At 39.3% G+C, this 22,991-nt stretch overlaps 1 protein-coding gene across 4 annotated transcripts in view; it reads right to left on the reverse strand.

Moving 5' to 3' along the window:
- SSBP2 (single stranded DNA binding protein 2) overlaps positions 1–19,565 on the reverse strand; it is a 318,553-nt gene extending 298,988 nt beyond the window's left edge. For 2 of the 4 annotated variants that reach the window (XM_043593184.1, XM_043593180.1), the window contains exon 1: positions 19,426–19,560. In XM_043593184.1, coding sequence (XP_043449119.1) covers positions 19,426–19,487 — 62 coding nt within the window. In that variant the 5' untranslated portion in view covers positions 19,488–19,560. Of the gene's footprint in view, positions 1–19,425 lie in introns of all 4 variants that reach the window. The other 2 variants (XM_043593182.1, XM_043593187.1) reach the window with 2 other exon arrangements.
- Between the last annotated feature and the right edge of the window lie 3,426 nt (positions 19,566–22,991).

Raw genomic sequence — 22,991 nt, forward strand, 5'->3', positions numbered from 1 at the left:
GCTTCAGGCAGTAATGCTTATCCATTTCAAGTGTTCCAGTAACCATTCCAGTAAAGAACTTTAAAAAATAGAAAGTCATCTACCTTATCCAAACACAGTTCAGTTAATGTGATTTTTTTCCATTTCCAGGTTTCAACACATCTATAGAAGAAACCATCATCCAAGTTAGAACATATCCTTTCCCCTTCCTTTAGAAACAATGAACCAGTTATTTGTAGGTAACTTGGGAGGGATAATATCCACGACTTTGCTTCTCTCCTCCCTGTTGGTTCTATGTAACTTGGGAAGATGATAAGATAAAACCCAAAACAGAATTTTCTTATATTACATTAATTTAAATAGAAAAATGAGAAGTTCTATCTTCAAGGATTTAAAACTGGTTCCAAAAGATCGTCTTTGAGGGGTGCTGGGTGAGCATCGGATTCTTGATTTCAAGGTCATGATCTCATGCTTCCTGGGTTCGAGACCTGAGTCAGGCTTGGGCTCTGCACTGATAGTACCAAGCCTGCTTGGGATTCTCTCTCTCTTCCTCTCTCACTGTCCCTCACTGGCTCACATTCAGCACCCCCAGCTTTCTACCCTCCTCCCCACAAGTAAATAAACTTAAAAAAATGGTCTTTGATTTGATCTTATGTCAAATCAAGATTATCTCTGATATCATTCACTTATGTGAATTAGAAAGTCTTAATAGTAATCCTTACAAAGCTACATCAAAAGTAGAAAAACATAATCAGAACCATAATATAAAATTATTTTAAACAAGAACATCCAAAAATCAATGATATATGATGTTAAACCATTTGGCTCTTCAATTTTTTCTTAATTCTTTTTTCTCAGTTTGTAAATATGAAAACATAGTTCTCTTTTTTCAAAATAAAGTGATAATCCATGACCCATAGTATGGATAAATACTATATAAACATGTATTTAAAATTACTGGCCTTTATGGAACAAAGTTATAATTTATATTCTGGAATTCAACACATGCAATAAATACTGATGCCAATGTACTCTGTAAGTTTACTCTTAGTATCTTGTAAATAATGTGCTTAATTTTTAATTTAATTTTTAAAGAAAATACTTTTACTTTTACATGTTCAACTTCCTATCAAAACTCTACCAAGATTAAAGGGAATCTCTCAAACTTAATTTTTTGAACTAATCTCTACATCACAATCTACCAGAAGAAATGACAACTTGCTTGTTTTTCCTGTTTTGTTGCTTTTTATAAGAACTTCCCTTTTTACAGGTACAATAAATTACATATGCAAATAAATAAAAGCAAAACAAGCAATCTGAACACTGTCAAACCACAAAACTGCTTTTGGTATAAAGCTCTGCAGCCTGGTTACTTTGAAAGATTCATATATAAGAAACCCTGACTACAGGTAAAATTGAGTTTTATGCAGATACACCTATCACTAAAATAGAATATCTTATGCCCTTTGTAGTTAAAAAAAAAAAAAAAAAAAAAAAAAAAGCACTCCCTCCAGTCAGCTATTTTAGCAGCCTAGTACATTGCTATAAGTTATCTCTTGTCATTTTAGACAATTAGGAAACAGCACATTCAAAAAGCATTCAACTTCTGCCTTTAAAAAAGTTAAATGAATAATTCTCTCATAACTGGAAGAAAAGAGGTCTTAGAAAGTAATTCTAAATTATAAGACCCTCCAATTTGGATCAAAATATTTATATTTCTAAAATATGCTAATAAACTTGTTAAAATTGTAGCCTTCTTTGTCAAGCAAAATAAATACATCTAGAATCTCCCAATAATAGACAAAGGTCTTCCTGAGTTCATTTTAATGTCAAACAACAAGATAAAAACACTATCAAATCAGCAAGATAAAATACTATCAGTCACCAACACAATATATATATATATATACACACATATATATATGTGTATATATGTATGTGTGTGTGTATGTATATATATATCTAAACACCCCAACAATCTCAGTATTCCATTGAATGAAAAATGTAACTTGGAAGTCAGCCAGAGGAGAACTAGTCATATAGTAGTAGACATAGAGGGAATAGAGAGGGCTCCCATGACTTTCAGACATCAGAAAAATGAGTCTCCTTTGCTCATAATAAATTATGATTATAGGGATCCCCATCAATACATCAACAGCTGGAAGAGAAGGTCAGAAACCCCCAATTCAGCCACACAAGTAGTAATTCATTAGACTTAAAATTGAAATATTCTCACTGATAAGCTATATATTTCACATAATATCAGTTTATTAGAATTTACCTAAAGTAGACTATTTTATTTAAAATCAAACAAGTTCAAGAATTGTCCTTTATAGTGTCTTCCAACTTTGCTAATGGATCTTATTTGTTAAGAAATCTAAGTAATTATTAACCCTAGATTTTTACTGATTCCTTTCCTCTTTCTATATAACTCATTCTGATCTGCCCAAATGTCACAATTTTAGGCAGCATTTGCCAGTAGCAATATAGCTTAGGAAACTGAAAGATCTCCCAAAGCATGCGACAGTGGCTATATTTTGTCAGAATAGGGCCTGAGCCGAAATCAAGTCAGGCGCTCAACTGACTGAGCCACCCAGGGCCCCAAGAATGATATTTTCTGATTAGAATTGATAATTTAGACTATTTTATTTGGGCTAAAGCTACTTAAATGAGTTGGTAGATAACACGGAGAAGCAAAATCCTGTTACTTTGTACCTGTACCTGTTACTTTGCCTTTATAATTTCTTCAACACATAGGTAAAAAGATCATTGTTTAATTTATGTATTACTTCCACAATAACCGTAAGCAAGAAAAAAAATGTAATAAAATAGACAACATAGCAAAGTATCTCAAAGCCATCTTTAATAATTTAAAGGCCTGGTAAACCTAAAATAAGATATTTTTCACCTTGGTTTTTGTTTAGTTCAATGCAAGCATCTCCCTCCCTCAACTGTATTTTAAATGACAGCAGGCTACTACTACACAACATAAGTAACTTACATATTTCAAAGTTCCTAGCCTTGGCAAGAGGAGAAGCAAAACAGATAATAAGAAGTATATCCATAGTATAAATTCTTACTATGCACCATATAAGCAACCAACCAGCAAAGGTAAATGGACTTACTACATACAGAGCCTCATGAATTTAAGTAGATTTTTCTATATTTAATAAGCACTTAGAAAGAAAACATTCAAAGATGGTAGGCTATACAATCTTTAAGCCAGGACCATCATTGCCTCTCCAATCAATAATTGGTTACTTTCTAATTCATATCAAGACCACTGCCCTTACTGGAAGATCTTTCAAATAAATGCCACTTTATTCAAGTTCCCACAAGAAAAATCAAATTGACCTGCATATGCTCTTCATTGTTGATTTTACCTGAATGCAAGAATTGCTATATTAATGACCAAGGGAAACTACTTTGGGATTTTGCTTAGAATAGCAATGGTTGTAAACTTTAATTCATCTCATGCTGGATGTTGTGAATTATATAAAATACATATTGACAAAACTTAATATATCTTTTAACTATATAACAAAAAAATAAATAACAACCCTAATCCTATCAGTTACATTTCAAACCTCCAATAAAACAGTAATGAGATTTATGTAAAAGGCAATTATGCTATGAATGATATGTTACACAGGACTTAATCTAACTTATACTTTAAAAATTAACTGAAGGTGCGCCTGGGTGGCTCAGTCTCTTGAGCGTCTGACTTCAGTTCAGGTCATGATCTCACAGTTCATGAGTTCAGGCCCCGCATGGGGCTCTGTGCTGACAGCTCAGAGCCTGGAGCCTGTTTCAGGTTGTGTGTGTGTGTCTCTCTCTCTCTGCCCCTCCCCCACTCGTGCTCTGTCTCCCTCTGTATCAAAAATTAAAAAATAAAACAAAATAAAAATAATAAATAAAAATTAACTGAAATATATTTTTAAATAAGTAATAATATGGAATTAGTGTTTTACAAATATTTCACAACATATTTTGTAAACTTGCCTGTTGACAGTGCAAAAGTGTTACAAATTTTATTGTGAAATGTTACATAAAAATGGAAGATCAATAATAAACCATACTTCATATCATTTCAATATGTCCATTGCTTTCCTCTGAGCTTACGTTTGTCCTATTAAAACTAACAAAACATATTTATCAACTCATCTGTGCGTTATTACATCTGGGTAAAATGGAATTGACATTTTTTAACATCTCGGACGACTTATTTCCTGTTTTCACAAGGGTAGAGAGTAAACTCTGTTCAAGTTACTTCCCTGCTTAAAAACCTTACAGTGAGGGGCACCTGAGTGGCTCTGTCTGTTAAGCAGCTGACCTCAGCTCAGGTCATGACTTCACCTCAGGTTATGATCTCACCGTTAGTGAGCTCCAGCCTTGCACTGCTGTCAGCACAGAGCCTGCTTCAGATCCTTTCCCTCTCTCTGCCCCTCTCCCACTCATTTACACTCACGCATGTTCTCTCTCCCTCTCTGTCTCTCTCTCTGTCTCTCTCTCTGTCTCTCTCTCTCTGTCTCTCTCAAAAATAAAGTAAAAAACCTTATAGTGGATCCCAAATAGCCTCAGGATGAACACAGAATTTGTTAGCTTTCAGAAGCTTGCCTTAGCTGATCAAGGTAGCTTCCCCCACCTCTCCAAAATCACCCCTCTCCACCCACACAACTAAAGTACTAATGAAACTTTGTTTCTAGAAAACTTCTTTACAAGATGACAGAATCAAATAGCGTCCCCCTACTAACACCCGCACATACAAAATTAGCCAAGTAAAAAATCTCAATCTTTCTGTACTTAGTCTTTTCTCTGCTTCCTTTCTCAAGTGAGGCTGTCCACATTTGATGTCTCCACCTTCCTTCTTTATATTCAATTCCTTAAAACACTGCATGCTAGCTTAGGTCCACTCCAGTGAAACTATTCTCCCTAAATTCACAGATAATCTCTTATTCTAAAAATTGGACCCTTGTTTAACCTCCTCATTCATTCTACTATATAGCTGGCATAACTCAGTAACTCAGGCCTCCATTCACCAAAGTCCCCTTCCTTGACCTCTGTGACACCAGTCCTTAGGAGTTTCCCTCTCATCTCCTTGGTATTCCTTTTCAGTCTGCCTCAAATTCCTCTTCCACTTGTCCCTTAAATATTCCCTAATGTTCCATCTGTGGTCTCTTCACACTTTCTCCCTGGACATTCCCATGAAGGATGATTTCATTCCCATCTCACGGCTTTAACTGATTATACTAGTGAAGAAAATTAGGCCATGTATAAGGAAGAAAACCAATTTCTGCTGCTAAATGTTGAGGGGCTGAAGGTGCACAGTATGTGTGCAGCTTCTGGGGTGTTGGTGAAGTTTTTTCTTGATGTGGGTATTTGGTCATGCTGGTGTGTTCAGTTAGTGAAAATTCATCAACCTGTACACATATGATATGGGCACTTTTCTTGCATGAATGTCATACTTCAATAAAGTTTTTTTGGGGGGGAGGGCACAAGTGAATGAGGGACAGAGAGAGAAGAAGAGGAAGAAAGATAGAACTGGGGCTCACCCAAAGCAGGGCTCATGCTTACCCCAAGGGGGGCTTGAACTCATGAACCATGAGATCATGACCTGAGCCAAAGTCGGATGCTAAACCCACTAAGCCACCCAAGCACCCCTAAAGTTGTTTTTTTTTTTTTTTTAAGAGACAAAGAATGAGCTATACCTGAGTTCAGATTCCTGGTTTGACATGTGTGACTTGGCTAACTTACTTATTAAAGCTTTAGTTTCCTCATCAAAATGGAGATAATACTACCAATTTCACAGCACTGGTTAAAGAATGACATAAAATATGAACAAAGGTGTCTGGCACAATGCTTGAAACACAGGTACCTTATGCTTACAAGTGTTACTTCTCTTTCCCCATCCTTTCTTGATTTTGTACCTCCAGCCTAGAAACCTCCCTACACTCCCAGCCCAGCTCAAGAACAACACATCTGATTTCCTCTGAACATGCTCCATCTCTAGGTATGAATGGCACCTCAAACTGAACTCATCATCTTCTTCCTTACACCTCCTATCTGTTGTTCCTTCTGTAGTCCCTCCAAGGCTATGAATGAAACTTCTATCCATAATTACAGCCATCTTAAAAATTCTAATGTTTTCACATTTAAGTCACCAAGTCCTCTGTATTCTATATCCTAAGACATCTGCTGGACTGCCACTAGGGTAGAAACATGATGTATTGGGGCGCCTGGGTGGCGCAGTCGGTTAAGCGTCCGACTTCAGCCAGGTCACGATCTCGCGGTCCGTGAGTTCGAGCCCCGCATCAGGCTCTGGGCTGACGGCTCAGAGCCTGGAACCTGTTTCTGATTCTGTGTCTCCCTCTCTCTCTGCCCCTCCCCCGTTCATGCTCTGTGTCTCTCTGTCCCAAAAATAAATAAACGTTGGAAAAAAAAAAATTAAAAAAAAAAAAAAGAAACATGATGTATTATTACCACGGCTTACTTATTACAATAGCTTTCTAACATTTCTGTCTCACCCTTTACCCCACCTTCCATATTACTTCCAGAATGATTCTTCTAAAATGTACCTCAGATGATGTCACTTTTCTGCTTAAAATTGCTTCTCTCTCAGGTCAAGCTGTCATTCAAGGTCATTCTTGAAATAGCTCCTGTTTAACTAGCCAAACGTATCTGGCAGCCTATCTTACACCTATTCTACAGCATATCCAGTCATACCAAACTTTCTTATAGTTCACCGAATATAGCATACTCCTTAATACTTTCCTGCTTCTGTACATGTTTCTCTCACTTCCTAGAATACTCTTTACTCTGTGCCCCCATCAAACTCAAATGTGGCTAATGCTTATTTCTTGTTTAAAAAACATCCTCTTAGGAATATCTCCTGAGAATATCATAGCCCTATGCTGGATTCATGCCTCTTTTCAGAATTCCCATGCACCTTCTACATACGCATAGTGCTTGTTTCCTAGCAAGGTAACATGAGTTCCCTCATGTGATTGCTTCAGCTGCACATAAACTTAAAAAAACAACAACAACAACAACAAAAAAAACGGGACCAATAGTTGAGTCCCATCTGGAAAGTAAAGTCCTGGTGGGCAGAGACTGCATTGTTATTCAGATCTGATTCAGGAGGATCAAGGTAAGCTGACAAAGAGAGACAGTTAACATTTCTTTCATTTTTTTTTAAGTTTATTTATTTATTTTGAGAAAGAAGGAGAGCAAGAGCATGTGAGCTTGAGGGGGTTAGGGGCAGAAAGGGAGAGAAAGAATCCCAAGCAGGTTCCACACTGTCAGTGCAGAGCCTAATGCGGGGCTGGATCTTATGAACCATGAGATCAAGACCTGGGATGAAACCAAGAATCAGACGCTTAACCGACTGAGCCACTCAAGCATCCCAAACAGATTACTCTCTACCCTTTCTGTCCTGCTGTGACCTAAGAGGCTGATCTCTAAAGAGTATATTATCTCATTTCCCTTGCCATCTGGACTCCAGTTGGGTTCTACAGAAAGGAGGCATCAGCTTATGAGATGGCAGGAATAGAGAGAAGATCTCTTCTCTGCTGGGCCTTCAGCCTCTATTTACAGGGGGTTTGACAGTGGCAGTGGCCCTCTTCATAAAATCTCAGGTCCAGGAGGGTGGTCTTTCTGCAATGACCATAGCACTCACCAGATTGTGGTAGACTGCCCCCTTTCCCCTTCAGAACTAAGAGGGGTAGGGGCGCCTGGGTGGCTCAGTCGGTTAAGTGTCCGACTTCAGCTCAGGTCACGACCTCGCGGTCCGTGGGTTCGAGCCCCACCTTGGGCTCTGAGCTGATGGCTCCAAGCCTGGAGCCTGCTTCCGGTTCTGTGTCTCCCTCTCTCTCTGTCCCTCCCCCGTTCATGCTCTGTCTCTCTCTGTCTCAAAAATAAATAAACGTTAAAAAAAATTTTTTTTTTTTTTAAAAGAACTAAGAGGGGTAAAGCTTCCCTTGTTGCTAACTCCTGGGTGTCCCTCCATCCCTGGTGGGTTTTAACCTTAAACATACTTGCTTTGAACTCTGTCCGGTTTTCCTTTTGAAGGAGCAATCCTGCTGGGGATCGAGCTAATACAAACACAGAAATAATTGGCAACTAACAACATTTTTGCCAATGCTTGCTATGAGTTCTCTGGCTAATGATATACTCATCCTATGGAAAAGCATCAGCACCAATGTTTAATCCAGACTTGCCTACACTCAAATCTTTTTGGTCCTGAATTTATAAATCCAACTCACTTACATAATTGACCCAGCACCAATTTGAATTCAAAATGAATTATTAAGTCATTTCCCAAGATGAGCTCCTACCTAAAAACTATTCCCACTATATACACATACACACACATATATTGTGTGCATGTAATGTATTCAATGGTAAGAAACTTCACTTAAGTTTTTCCATTACAGTATTTCTAAATGAAAGAATAACCATATCAGTCTTTCAGTTTAAATCAAGATTTTAAAAATGCTAATTGAAATACTTTTAATAGCTTCATAATAACTACTACTGCTTAAATGCACTGAATAAAGCATAATCATCACATAATTTTAATCCAGTTATAAATGACAAGCAGCTCATGATGCTGTAAAAAATGAACAAAGGAAATGTTTCTATTTTTCTAATATTTAGTACTATGGAAATGTACTATAGTACTATAGTACTAGACTCAGTATGGTTGTACTGTTGCTCCTAGAGCACATGGAACTTTCCAGATGCCCTAGCCAAAAAACAAACAAAAAACCAACAAGTCATATGCTGGTTGGAAGACTCATAATTAGAGAAGAAAGTTTTTTTTGAGACATTACATATTCCTCATCTGTTTATTTCTGACTCTAAAATTTACTAAGGAAAGCAATTTATGCCAGATTACTTCACCTCTACATACAAGAAGAATGGAGAAAATGCTTTACCTGAAATTATAACCTGAGCGCCTAATTGGCATCTTCCTCTGACAAGCATTACATTCAAGTTGTTAAATCTCAGATATCACATAAAGAATTTGGATCTATCTGTGGAGTACTTTTGGTAGCTATATAATTCTGCCCACCTTTTTGGCAGATGTAAGACGCTTTCCTTAACGTCTCTCTTTTCTATTGCATCCCACCCCAACTAAAAATGATGGATATATGAGAAGAGAACTAACCAAACTCCCTCCCACTCCCCACCCTCACAACTCCCATTATTTTTCCCATTATTAAGCAATGAAACACTCAGGCAAAATGGTTAAAATTGGCACTGAAGGAAGAAATCTGAATTTGAATCCAGACGATGCAACTTACTAAGGCTTTGGACAAAGTATATAACTTCACTGAGACTCTGTTCATATGTAAAATGATAATTATACCTACTTCATGAAGGTGCTAAGGATTTAAGCAAAAAAAAAAAAAAAAAAAAAAAGCCAGACACAAAAAGACAAATATTGCATGGTTCCACTCATACACGTACCTACAGTAGTCAAATTCATGTGACAAAAAATAGAATGGTGGTTGCCAGAGGCTGGTGGAAGGGGAAGTGGGTAGTTATTTAATAGGTACAGAGTTTCAGTTTGGGGCGATGAAAAAGTTCTAGAGGTGGATGGTGGTGATGGTTGCATAACAATGTGAATGTGCCATTAAAACGTACACCTAAAACTTGTTAAAACGGTAAATTTTATGTTGTACTATTTTATCACGATAAAAAAGAAAACAACAAGGGAATAGTCTATCATTAATCCATATCAAGACTTTCCCTTCCTTATTACAGATGTTCCCTTTCCCTATTGCTATTCCAGCTCTCCAAATCAAAACTAACTGGTAAAGGAATAGAGAAGAGTTCCTTGATCAAAGAGCCTAAACGTTCATAAATTAGAAATCCAACCTACCCCAAATTCCAAACCAACTTCCATAACAAAAGCATAAGGATTCAAACCAAAATCAGATTTTATTTATAATGTAGCATTCTTGGAGTTAAATAATTGTGTAAGATTGTGTTTAACTCATACTATAACAATATTTTTCATTTAACCAAACTACTGACATATACTTTTAACTATTATCTAATCCATGATTCTAGGTTTAATCAAACCCATACATAAGCCTTCTTAAAATATACATTAATCTCTCATTTTAAAAGAGGTAGCCATAGTATAATAAAAGAAACACTGACCCTGGAACCAAAAGAAAATCTAAATATGCCTCACTTCTCCCACAACTCTATTACCCTACCTGAGTAAGAATTTCTACCTATAAATATCAAAAGTCAATGAGAATTATCATCTATTTCACAGAATTATTATGAGACTTCAATAAAATAATGTATATTAAAATACCTTGAAACTATAAAGTATAATTCTGTTTATATTATTAAATTTGTTGAAATAACAAGAAAAGGAGATTATTCTCCTTATTAATTGAAAATCCATATTAAAAATTCATATTAAAAATACACACATTTCTCTGAGTAATACAATAGGTAGTCTCCTATAGTCCCGAAATTCACAAAATGACCACTAAATTCCCACATTATAGAAAACTCTTCTTTAGAAATTACCTCACAATACTGGTACCAAATATTAGAATATTGAAAAGAAAATAAACCAGATATAGTGACATCCTGTTAGATATTTTTATAATTGGTTACATCCTGAATCCATTTATTCCACAAATACCTAATCAGAATTCCAAGCACTATGCTAAGCAGTAGGAATACACCTGAGAAGATGACACTGTGGCTCTTGGCCTCAGAGAGGTTCCAATCTAACCTGGAGAGGAGACATTAAACAAAACATCATACAAATAATTCATTAATTTATGATGGATGTGAAAAGGAAAAGGAGAGGTTACATAAATAAGAGGGTCTAATCCAACCTGGGAAATTTATGAGAAATAATTACACCAGTTGTACCATCCTTTGCCAAAACGATAGGTTTTAAGTGTTTAATAAATCTTTGCTATTTCTATCAACATTATTATAAAAGCCATATGCTCCACTGTTCTTATTAGAACAAGTACATCCCTGCGTTCAGGAAATGAAAGACAGTCAATCTTATTAGCTAGGAAAGCCCAGAAAAACTAGACCCACCATCCAATTCCTCAGTAAAAAACAAAGCCAGGCTCTAGGAAGCGGTTCTTTTTCCAAATTTGACTAATATTTTATAAATCTTTGATTAATTATGCTGATGCTAAAAGATTTCCTCAATTATTAGACCTATCTGAAATGCTCTAACCCTTAAACTTCTCATGGCTGATACTTTAAATATTACTCAGGACCCTACTTAAATGTCTCCTTCTCTAAGAACCTTCCCCTGACTACCAAGTCTACCATCGCCTCCCACTCACGGTCTGTATTACCCTACTTTATTACTTTTTTTTTTTTTTTTTAGCTCCTTTGACTATCTGAACTTGCCTACCACATTTATTTACTTGTTTATATGTTTTTCCTTCAACCTTGAAGGTAAGACCCATGAAAGGAGGGACCCATTGTATTTTCTCCATATCCTCAAGATACATCTTCCTGGCCAAAGATCTCCAGTTTTGTTTAGGTAGTTCAGGCACAATGGAGACAAGGTTTCCGATTCAGAGGATGAAGATGACCTATTTAAGCCAATTATAATAATCCCATTACCTTTGCCAGTAATTGGTTTAAAGTAGGGGTAGGAAATGTTGCAATTCTCTTCCATATGGCCTAAGAAGATATCTGCTAAGTAACTTCAAGGTTTTCTTCCTTAATTAATTAGACACAAGGAAAAACCTTACCCTTCTTCCTGCCTTTGACTTGGCTGCACAAGGAAGTGATACTGGGAATGTGGTGCAGGGATGTTGTGTTGATTGGAGGGAAACGATGAGGAATGATAAAGAAAATGATCCCTGATATTCTTGAGGCACTGAATCAACTCTGAAACTACCTCTTCCAGACATCCTGTTATGTGAGATTTATTTTTAAACCCTGATCAATTAAACCATTTTCTATCTCCTGTCTTAATACCTGCCGCCAAAAGCATGACAAACTCTTAAGCCTCTGTTTCTTCTGTAACATTAACAGAAAATAGCACCTACAATCTAGTGGATTCTTGGAGGGATTAAATGAGACAATGCAAGTAAAGGGCCAAAACAAACAAAATACGCAAATGATAGCACTGCTGTCATTGTTAATATTAAAAAAATAACTTTCTATGGCAAAATTCCACAAGCTCTTCATGAAGTATTTAGGATTTTATTTTACAGAAAACCTTTATTTTAATCCTGTTTAAATAAAATCAAGTTTAATAGAATAATGAATTTACCTAGCTTTCTTCTATCAGTGAAGTAGCTTTGGTTCTTTCTCAAGCCTGAAGTAGGTAAATAAAAGAAGATTCAAGCCAAATATCAGATCACTAAAAAAAAATAACCATATCAATTTCAGGCAAGAGCCTGTTTTGAGCACCAACTCCTCTCTGAGCTTACATGGACAGAGCCACATATAACTTTTCATCTACTATTCTTACCTTCACAAATATTTCACCAGTATTTTAATATGGTTTAGATTATACTAATTAATAATTAAAATATATTAGTTATTGGGGTGTCTAGGTGGGTCAGTAGGTTAAGCATCTGCTAGATTTCAGCTCAGGTCATTATCTCACGACTCATGAGATGGAGCCCCACATTGGGGTCTGTGCCAACAGTGTGGAGCTTGCTTGGGATTCTCTCTCTCGCCCTCTCTCTCTATCCCTCCCCCACTCATTCTCCCTCCCTCTCTCTGTCTCTCTCTCTCCCCCTCAGTCCCTCTCTCTGTCTCTCTCAATAAACAAATTTTATTTTAAAACTATAATAGGTATTAAAACTGTCTTATACTTACAATTACAAAAAAATCCTTAAAAATAGGGAAAAAAGGATAAAATATTATACATCAGTCTCTACAATTTTTTCTGTGCCGAACTATTTATATGATATTCCATGAAGCAAAATTAATGCAGATCAAAAACAGGAGATTGCCAGGTCATTGGTTCAAGCTCACTCCAGCTGAATTGTGATGTGAAATGCTATGATGGCTCATTACTGCTGGAAAGCTGTTTAGGTCCTAAATCAAATAGAATCATCAAAATTCTTAAAGTAAAATGTGAGAGTAGTTTCGTGACTACTAAAAGTGACACCAACTAGGGTTCACTTTTAAAGATGAACAAGAAATGAATATTAATTCTTTCATTGCGTCGGAACTGTCCAGGTGCTTCTGAGTCCAGATAAATTTTTAGTTGTGTCAATATTCCAATAACATTATTAGCTCCACTTTTCAAAAATCTTTAACTATTAACTTACTCTAACAAAAATTACCAGTTACCCATTATGACCAACCATAAATTTGGACAGCCTGCAAAGCTATTAAAAGTCACCTGGAAAAACCCTATTATTCCCCGGCTGGATCATTTTTCCACCTGTTTTTCAATGTCCTCACACAGTGAATAAGATAAACAGTTTGGGGGAGGTAAGAATAGCTTCTACTATTACTCTACCATTACTGAAAACAAGACATAAATTTTGATGGACCACTCTTCAGATCATTTTGGTAGTACACACAGGATTTTGGTATAACAGTCAAATAACTTTCACAGTCCTAGTCATATGAAGTTATACACAGATGTTAACAAAACCTTACATGAATAGATGTTAAATATGTAAAATATATACAAAATTGGATAAGTAAATTTTAAAATCTAAATCCAAGCACTTATTTTTTATTCCAAACTCTCTTCAGGTATTAACAAATATATCTTATTCTATTGCTCCAATGCTATTTTAAGTCCTTCCCTAGGGAAACAATAAGTTATTAATAAAATTAATATTTTAGCATGTTTACAGAGGTTCACGTATTACAATTACAAACGTCACCAGCATGCAAATGTTTCATCATTCCCATACCAATGTCAAAGCAATAATGTACATTACCCTAGTAGAGAATATCACTACATATTTCAAAAATAAAATTATAATTATCTTCACTACATATTTTTAAGCTATATATTCTGAGAAGTACGATCATGTCTTCTAAATCCAGTACATTAACCCTCAATCCTAAGCCCCAACATTAATGTAACAGTTGTGATCTCTATGGAAAAAAAAGATTCTAAATTCAAAATTATTTTTTCCCAAAGTTTACTTTTAACTCTAACCTATTGGGTTGAAATGTTAATAAACCGCAACCCAGGTATTTCAACCCCTACCCACAGAATGTGTTTTAATTTTAAAACAACATAATTCTCTTTTCTAGTAATAATTGAGAATGTGAGACACATTTGGTCCACTACTGCAGAGCAACTAAAATTTAACGATGTTTTCATCCTGATTTGGTTTTATATAGCGAACTGGTTCTAAAGACTGGGAATAAACTTTTCACGTTGCAGTGAAAACATACATTACAACATTAATACTATTTCTAAGAGCCAAAATAAATTTCTGGATAAACAATACTAAATTTTAACTCTCAACATCTTACATATTTTTTTCTTTAGCTTTGTTCCTTCAAAAATTGGTTTTTAGATTTTCCTACAATAATGGAAAAGAGATCAATCAAAAGAAAAATTCTCATAGGTATCTGGAAGAAACATCCTGAGGATTGGGAAGGGGGAGTCAATAAAATACTGAAAATTTCATTCCCCAAAAGGCTTGATTGAACTATGTTAACTGCCCATCAATCAAGTTTCTGAAGAGATTTGTATAACTTCACTTGTCTTTATTTGTCAGAAAGGAAGAAAGAAAAAAAAAGTTTATAATTTTTTTTTAATTTTTTTTTCAATGTTTATTTATTTTTGGGACAGAGAGAGACAGAGCATGAACAGGGGAGGGGCAGAGAGAGAGGGAGACACAGAATCGGAAACAGGCTCCAGGCTCCGAGCCATCAGCCCAGAGCCCGACGCGGGGCTGGAACTCACGGACCGCGAGATCGTGACCTGGCTGAAGTCGGTCGCTTAACCAACTGCGCCACCCAGGCGCCCCAAAAAGTTTATAATTTTTTTAGGGGAGTAACAAAAAAAAAAAAAAAGAGGGGAATAAAATGATGCTGGCAGATACTAACTCCTATAAACACTTCACTATATGGAGCAGTATTTAAATGTTCATTAGACTTTAACCACTTAAAAATGAGCATATGGTACTTGTTTCTTGGTATATTCAACTAAAAAAAGATTCATAATTGAAAAACCAAAGTTACTTTTCAGACAGAGACTCAGGTTAGATGCATAGTTTGATTTCTGTAGTTTCTCAAAAGTTTACTTAATATGATGTCATTGTTTGGTATGTGCATCTTATGTTCAACTTTGCTTTATAGAAGATTCATCTCTGTTCTATTATATAATTTTATAAGATAAAATTAGTTTACGAAGAGTAGTATCACTACTCATCTATTTACAGGTGCCAGTTATTCTTTTAGTGGCAATGTGGCATACAGTGGGGCTTAAAGCTCAGTAACATTTCATACACCAATTGTTCACAGCTACAATGTCTTATCTCAAAACTTGAATGGTAAAACAAAATTCCTAGATGAAAAAAAAAAAAATGAACAAGCATCTTTCATTATTTTAGGTTTCCAACTTTTTACTCTTAAAATTTCTATGCCTTGCCCACAGTCTGTTAAAATGGAAGTTATAAGCATCAAGGTGCACCTAAGGTTGAGAATTCATATGTGATTAAATTTCTAAAGTGTGTTATATATGATTATGTAATACTGTTCTCTAAACCTGTAGCATCCTACCCTAGATCAGGAAGGCAATCTGGTACACTGAAAAATGTATCTTTCAGCTTTAACCACAGGTTCTAAAGTTAGAGAAATGGTTGTTGGAAATCCAACTAGCAGTGTGTCCCTGGGTCTTCTTATTTAATTAAAAACAAAACAAAACAAAAAACACTACTATGTTGCAGAATTGTTGGGAGAATTAGAGAAAATATACAAAAAGCGCCAAGCACAGCGACAGGCACATAGAATAAGAAATAAATAATAATTACTGTTTTGTTGCCACTGGCTATTTTTGAAATACAACTAACCTAGAGAATGTGGAACTCAAACTTTCAAAGTCCCTATTTTGGAGGTCACTGAAATAATTTTTTTTTTCCACACTGAAAGAAATTCCTTTGAGTCTAACATCTTCATTTATTCAACAGTATTTATTTGGTGCTTCAGACGTATGAAAGCATTATTCTTAATGTCAAGGATACCTCAGAGAAGAAATTAGAAGCATCATACCTTGCCCTCAAAAAACTTACATTTTAGAGGAAGCCAGACATTAGGCAAGCAATTACATAGTTACTTAATTACAATTGTGATCAGTGTTACAAAGAAAGCCTGCTAAAGTGGGAAATGACCTAACAGGATCAGAATTTAAATTTCTATACAAACATCCCACCTCCCACCAAGGGTTTTCAATCACTCCATCTACAATTAAACCTAATCAAAATATTTGTATAGACATGATCTGTCCCATCTTTAAAACAACAAAATAAACAATTAACCTGACTCTGGCCATTTTTATGTTCAGAACCACATACTGAAACTATACCTGCTATAAAAAACCTACAAATTAATTTCAAGTATTCCACATAGTGGGTTCTTAATGAAAGAGAAAGCAAAGATATAATAAGCAGTTGTCAGCTATCAGGCCATGAACTCATTAGAAAATGCATTTCCTGACACATTACAAAACCAGTATTTTCATATACATCCCATTATTCATTTTAACTCATTTTTAGAATTTTTTATTAAAATACTTACATATTTATTACTGAAAAACAAATTATGTCTGTGATTTTTAAGATCAGAACAATTCTAATTTCCTTACTAAAAGAGAACACTTCTTTGCTCAGGTACCTTTTAAATATGCCACCTTATGTTTTATTTTTAATCTGGTAATATCCACTTTAAAGACAACTTCAAGATTCTTATCTTCAGAAGTTAGCACACTGTTGTAGAACAGTGCCATTAAAGTCCCAAGTGAATAATAATAAAGGGGAAAACTGAGAGATCAAATCAATGCTCTCATCAAAATGAAACTAAGTTTATTGTATGAAATAGAATCTACCTCAATGTTTGTCTTAGATTTAAACAGCGTTCACCCAGAAATTAATGCAACAACAATTAACTCAGAGCAGTCATTGTCAGTTCCCCAAAAGTGGCCTCTTCATCTATATATAGTTCATAAGGCAAGCTAGTCCAGGATTCCTGCTGCCAATTGTAATGAATGGAAGAAACATATTTAAATCAAATAGCACCATCTAGCAGAACCCTCACCACTTTGCTTACAAGAGTAGATGTTACTTGGTGTTCAGTTTGGTAGATTGGACAGCAAAAGTGGCAATTATTTTTCATGGCAGAATCACAGAATTAGGCTAGAAAGGACCACAAATACGTTACATTCTCATTTTTATCTCAGATAATATTTTTTTTTTACAAAGTTATCAGGATACAGATTAGATTCAACTATTCCTGGAAACCTAACTAAAATCCAACATTACTTTGACTCTGAAATTCAACCACCCCGAAAGGTCTCAATACAGTTCAATTCCTTCACTCTCAGTAATATGAGATCCCAATACTCTGTAATCATTAAAACATCTTGTTTTTATCTTTTCAGGTCTATTACAACCAAATGATTAATGCACATAAATTGGGCTGTTATTTCAAAACTTAAGTTCTAGTAACTGCTATTTCTTAACAAGGCTAGAATACTGTCTTTTGTATTTTTCATGGCACATCAACTAAATTCTAAATCTATCTCCTCAGAAAATACCTCTGGAAAACAAAACAAAACCAGCATCGCTCCGTTAATTTTGTTTGTTTTGCTACATCAAGGCCTGCCACCCCTAAATCCTACGGGAATTGTGTGTGTTGCTGCCAACACGAAGATTAGGACACGTTCTCATCCCTAGGGCAAAAGAAACTTTCAGAAGCCTACTAACTCCCCAAAGCAAGGAGAGAAACTCGGTCGTCTCAGTTTTGGGTTTTTATTCAGGCAGCTACTTCCGAGCGCAAGGTAACCAAAGTAGCTCTTGAAAGATGCTCTCAGACTTTTCCCCCAGTCTGAACCCCCTCGGAAAGGCAGAGCGCGTTCAATGACAAGGATAAGCCTCAAACCTCAGAGTGGAGGTGGTTACTGGGAGTCACTGATCTGCTGCACAGAAAAGAGGGGTTCTTCCTCAGTGGTCACAGTCACTATTCGCTCTCATTTTTAGTAACAACCAAATCACCGTTGCAAGTACGTAAGAATAGCAGCAAACAGCCCTGCTTCGCAGTGTGCCGTGACGGTGGCATCCCGGGACGGGAGGGGCTCTCTTCTCGCAGGCCTCCTCTGGGCTCCCACCGGAGTTAACACCTGTGTCTCCCCACTCAACGCTTCTCCCCTTCCGGCAAATCCCTTTTCGGACCACTGCTCCTAGCGCACCCCCAGACAAACCTCCTCCCGCCAGCCGCTGCAGCTCACACAACTCCCACTCCACGCGCCCCACGACCACCGCCCCTCGGGGGCCGCCCCGCCCGGTGCCGAGGCAGCCGCGGCCCCCAGACGTTTGGGAGGGAGGCGGCAAGTCTCCAAAAAAAGTTCTCCAGCCGCCGCCACGGACTTGGGTCTGCTGCGACAGGCAGAAACACCAGCCTGCTCCAGCAGATCCCGCTCCTCGCCAGCACACTTTTCCTCCCCCAAGAACTCGGTGCTTCTTAGTCTCCCAAACTTCAGCGGCGCCCGACCACCCCGGTCCCGCTAGGCACGGGGCACCACGAACGCCCAGTCCCTCCGCGGGCTGGAAAAAGCCCGGACGCCCACCCAGCCCACGCCCGCACACGCCCTCCGCGCCCAGCGCGCGTCTCCGCGCCCCGCGGGGCCCCGCTCGGTCGCTCCGCGCCCGGCTTCCGCCCGCCGCGCGCCCGGCACCGCCGCCTTCGACTCGTCCGGCGATCCCGGCCCCAAATCCCGGCGCCGGAGCCCCGGCCGCAGCGCCCCTCGCGCTGCCTGCCCCGACCCCAGCCCGCCGCTCCAAACACCCACATTCCCACCGCGAGCCCTCCTCCACGCAGCTGCCCCCTCCCGCCCCCTCCGCGACCCTCGGCAGCGCTCTGGGTCCCCGCAGCCCCGGACCCCAGCTCTAAAGTTACTTTGTGAGGAGGTGAACCCGTAGGTTATTTCCCCCAATCACCCAAACAAGTTTCCGTCCTCGGCACCAGCACCGCCACCGCCCCCCAGCACACTCGTTCCCTCCCGCCGGCAGCCCCCCAAGGCCGCCCGCCCCGCGCGAGCACCTCCTGGGAAACAGCCGCTCCCCGCACCGCACGCCCCCACCTCGCGTACCCCTCCCCCTGCCAGCCCACCCCCGGCTCTCCCCGGGCGGAGAGTGTCTGGGTCTGTGTGTCTCCAAGAGAGTGTGCGAGTGCGTGCGTGTGTGTGCGCGCGTGTGAAGGCGGAGGTGGGTGAGAAGCGGAGACACTTACTTCTCCCGGGCCTGGCTGTCGGACGGGACGGCGCTGCTGTTACTCTTGCCTTTGCCGTACATGCTTGTGCCGAGAGCAGCTCCCACTGTCACGCACCTGTCAACCCATCACAGCCTCCCCGGGAACAGCCCCGTCCCCATGGCGACCCACGCAGCCACCCCCACTATTGGCCGCCCCACGCTAAGGCTCCGCCCCCTTCGCCCAGGCAACGCGCGAGACTGACAGGCCTCCTCCTCCCTCCTGCCTTCCGAAGCGCGCGGTGGCGGCTACAGCCTAAGCGGCAGTCTCCTCCCTCCTTCCCTCCCTCCCGGGTTCCCTCCCTCCTTCCCTCTCCGCTCTCCTCCCTCCTCCCGCTCTCTTTCCCCCCTCCCCCCTCCGAACCCCGGCGCAAGGGGGGAATTAGAAACTGCTCTAGAAGGATTTTAAACAACTGGCTGTTCTCTCTGCCACCGCCCCTCCCCCCGCGCCGCCCGCGCTCGGCTCCTCACTGGAGAGAAGGCGCCGGGAGGAGGGGAAAGTGCGGCCTGGAATCGCTGGTAGGAGCCGGCGGAGCTGGAGCTGTGGCGGCCCCAGACTTTGGGCGCCCGCCGAGTACACAGACAGACACACGGCCCCAGCTTTCGTTGGAGCCCCCACCAGCCCCCTCTCCTGCTCCTCTCCTGTCTGTGACCCCGCGCCAGTACCCTGGATTGATCTCTACAGCCCTCAGCTGTTCTCCCTGGGGTGTCGACCCCCCTCCCCCGTCCCCCTACCACGCCCTGCTCCCAGAGGGCCGCAGGCAGGGGACACACGCGCAGTTCCCTGAACCTTCTGTTTGAGCGACCCAGAGCGTCTCTCCTTCCCTTCTGGGTAGAGATTGTTCCTCCCGCCCTCGGCGGGCGCCGCTGGGGTGGCGTCGCCTCGCCCCCGGGGCCGCACCCTGCTTCCCTGGGGAACACCCTGCCTCAGGCCTGCCTCCCCTCTTTAGAGGTGAGCCTCCCCCTCCCAAAATGGCCCAGTGATTCCTGGGGACTCACTGGCCCCCTACCCTGGCCCCTGCACGGGACCCTCGAAGCTCTGTAGCACGCCGCCGTGCAACAGCTCCCTTGCCAGAAATGCTGCAGAAAAGGGCCCCAGGCATTCCCACCTGGCCTGGTTTTCCAGCCTTGGTCGGTGATGCCTACTCATCCTAACCTTTGAAGTGGAAAGGGCCCCAGAAGGCCTTTAAAGACAGCTCAGCTGTTGTCCATCAGAGTAGGCCCCAACCCTCCTTCAAGGTGTACAAAATTGTGCCAGAGCTGAAAGGCTGCCTGAGAATATTTCTGGATCAAAGCCCCTAATCCCATTTCAGTAAATGTGCAGAAAGTTTCTGTAACACAATCTGGTTCCCGATAGAACTCCATCCTTTATCTTGTGGAGATCCTTGGATGCAAAATCAGAGTGCAAATGGGGTTAGAAAGAAGACATGGGCATCAAATAGGGAGTGACAGAGGAAGAGGGGTGCAGGTGGGGTCAGACTGGGGGAAACATCAGGAAAGGGTGAATAGACATGGAACGGCTATGGGAGGGGAGAGGAAATAGGATTTAAATGGGGAAAGCTACCTTTCTGTTTCTCACAGAGCTTTAAGCTTTTAGTAGTAGGACCCTAAAAATGCTTATGGAGATACAAAGATAAATGGAATGGAAAGAAATGGGCTTTATGACCAACATCAGCAAGTGATAGGAATGAAACATCAACAGAAGGTTAAGGAAGGGCAGTTAGTAATAAAGAAAGAGACTCAGAAAACAGATTGGCAACCAAACATAAATCAAAAACTGGGAAAAATGAAGAAGAACCCGCTATTCTAGTGTTAGAGAAGTTTTTTGTTTTGTTTTTTTAATTGGAAAAGGTAAAGTGTAAAAAGGTAGGAAAGAAGAATAAAAGAAATAGGATTAAACGAAACCATAGAATATGATAGCAAAAGATGGCAAAAACAATAAAGGACCTAAGTTACTATTGAAGGATGCAAGAAAAATAAAAGTGCTGTTATTAAAAGGACAAAAATCCATCCCATAGAAAAATGAAAAAAGTGAGAAATCACATAGGCTTACGTTGATTAATTTCCAAGAGAAGTAATTTGCCATTTCTAATTCAAAATCCCCCTTTCTGTTTACAATGAACTATAGTGATCTGGTGGTGGAGACACGACATTCATGGACTGAGAAGAACGGGAAAGAGTGATGCTGAGTGAGTAAGTCTCTCTTTTAATGAACTTTTGCTCAAAGTGCTCACATGTGTGTAAGGCTGCCACTCTTTACAGAGTCTACCTTCAGAGTTAGCATATATAATTTGTTGTTCAGTTATCAACTTTCATTGGCTTTAACCCAGAAAATTAGCATCTCAAAGCTCCATGACCCATAGAACACTCCCTATAAGGGACTGCTTTGAGAATGCTGTCAAGGAGGGAGCTATGGCAGCTGCCAATCCATGCCCACACCTGGACTAAGGTAAGGTTTCCATTAAAGATCAAGAGTGGGCTTTGTACTGTTATCTAAAAACAAATTCGTTATTATCCTTGCACTAGTGTTGGGATTCTCTATGGTTCTCAGTCATGGCACATTAGAATTGCCCTAAGAGGATTTATTTTTTGTTGGGTTTTGTTGGTTTGGTTTTAAATACAAGTTTCTGGGACATCCCCTGCCCCCCACCCTCAACTAACTCACTCAGAAACTTTGTGGATGAACCCTGGCCTCTGTATTTTTTTGTAAGCTCCAAGTGATTCTTATATGTAATTAAGACTGCTTAACTCTGCTCTTCAGTGTCCATTTAAAGACAGCCAATAAACACAATCAGATTTCAAAGCAAGATTTTTAGGTTGTGGCTATACACAGCAGATGACCCTCCCTACATAAGGCATTAAGACATCTTTACAGTGGACTTTACTTTCTACCCACTGAGCCAACAGATTTGTTAATAGGATGAAAATGTATGACCACATGTGATCTTATAGCACAAGACCACAAATAGCTATGGTTTAATTTACTATTTCCTAAAGAGAAAAGAAAACAAGAGAAGCTGTTTCCTGTCTACTGCTGCAATGTATTCATTTGATTGGTTTTCACCCACTTTTATTACATGGCAAAGTCCTTTGAGTAATGGCATATTTTCTGATATTTAAGAAATAAATAAATTGTAAATCTGCACAGTAGGGTGTGGAATTCAGAATAATATGGTTGGTCTTAGTATCCAGAAAGAATAAAATGCGAAAAGGTCTTAGTTCAGAACTTGCCAAGTTAATGTCAGAGTTAACTTTACAAGAACGTTATTATCCAACAAATACACTAAGTGAAAACATGACTATCCCTATACGTGGTAACCTTAAAGCTTCAGTAGTAATCAAATCAATTGTCATTAAAACATCTCAGCAGCTATCTGAATCATCTCTATTTTATTTTCTTGTTAATGTTTACACATGTAAATAAAATGCTTCTTTGCCCTTGTTCAAATTATTTTGAGTACAAAGAGTGTTCTTTGCATCAGCAACTGTATCTCGTGGGGCCAATATTGTAATTAATGAGATTTGAAACACATATTCACAGCCAAATTT

Source organism: Prionailurus bengalensis, chromosome A1 (assembly GCF_016509475.1).
Source record: "Prionailurus bengalensis isolate Pbe53 chromosome A1, Fcat_Pben_1.1_paternal_pri, whole genome shotgun sequence".
In the NCBI taxonomy this organism is placed as follows: domain Eukaryota; kingdom Metazoa; phylum Chordata; class Mammalia; order Carnivora; family Felidae; genus Prionailurus; species Prionailurus bengalensis.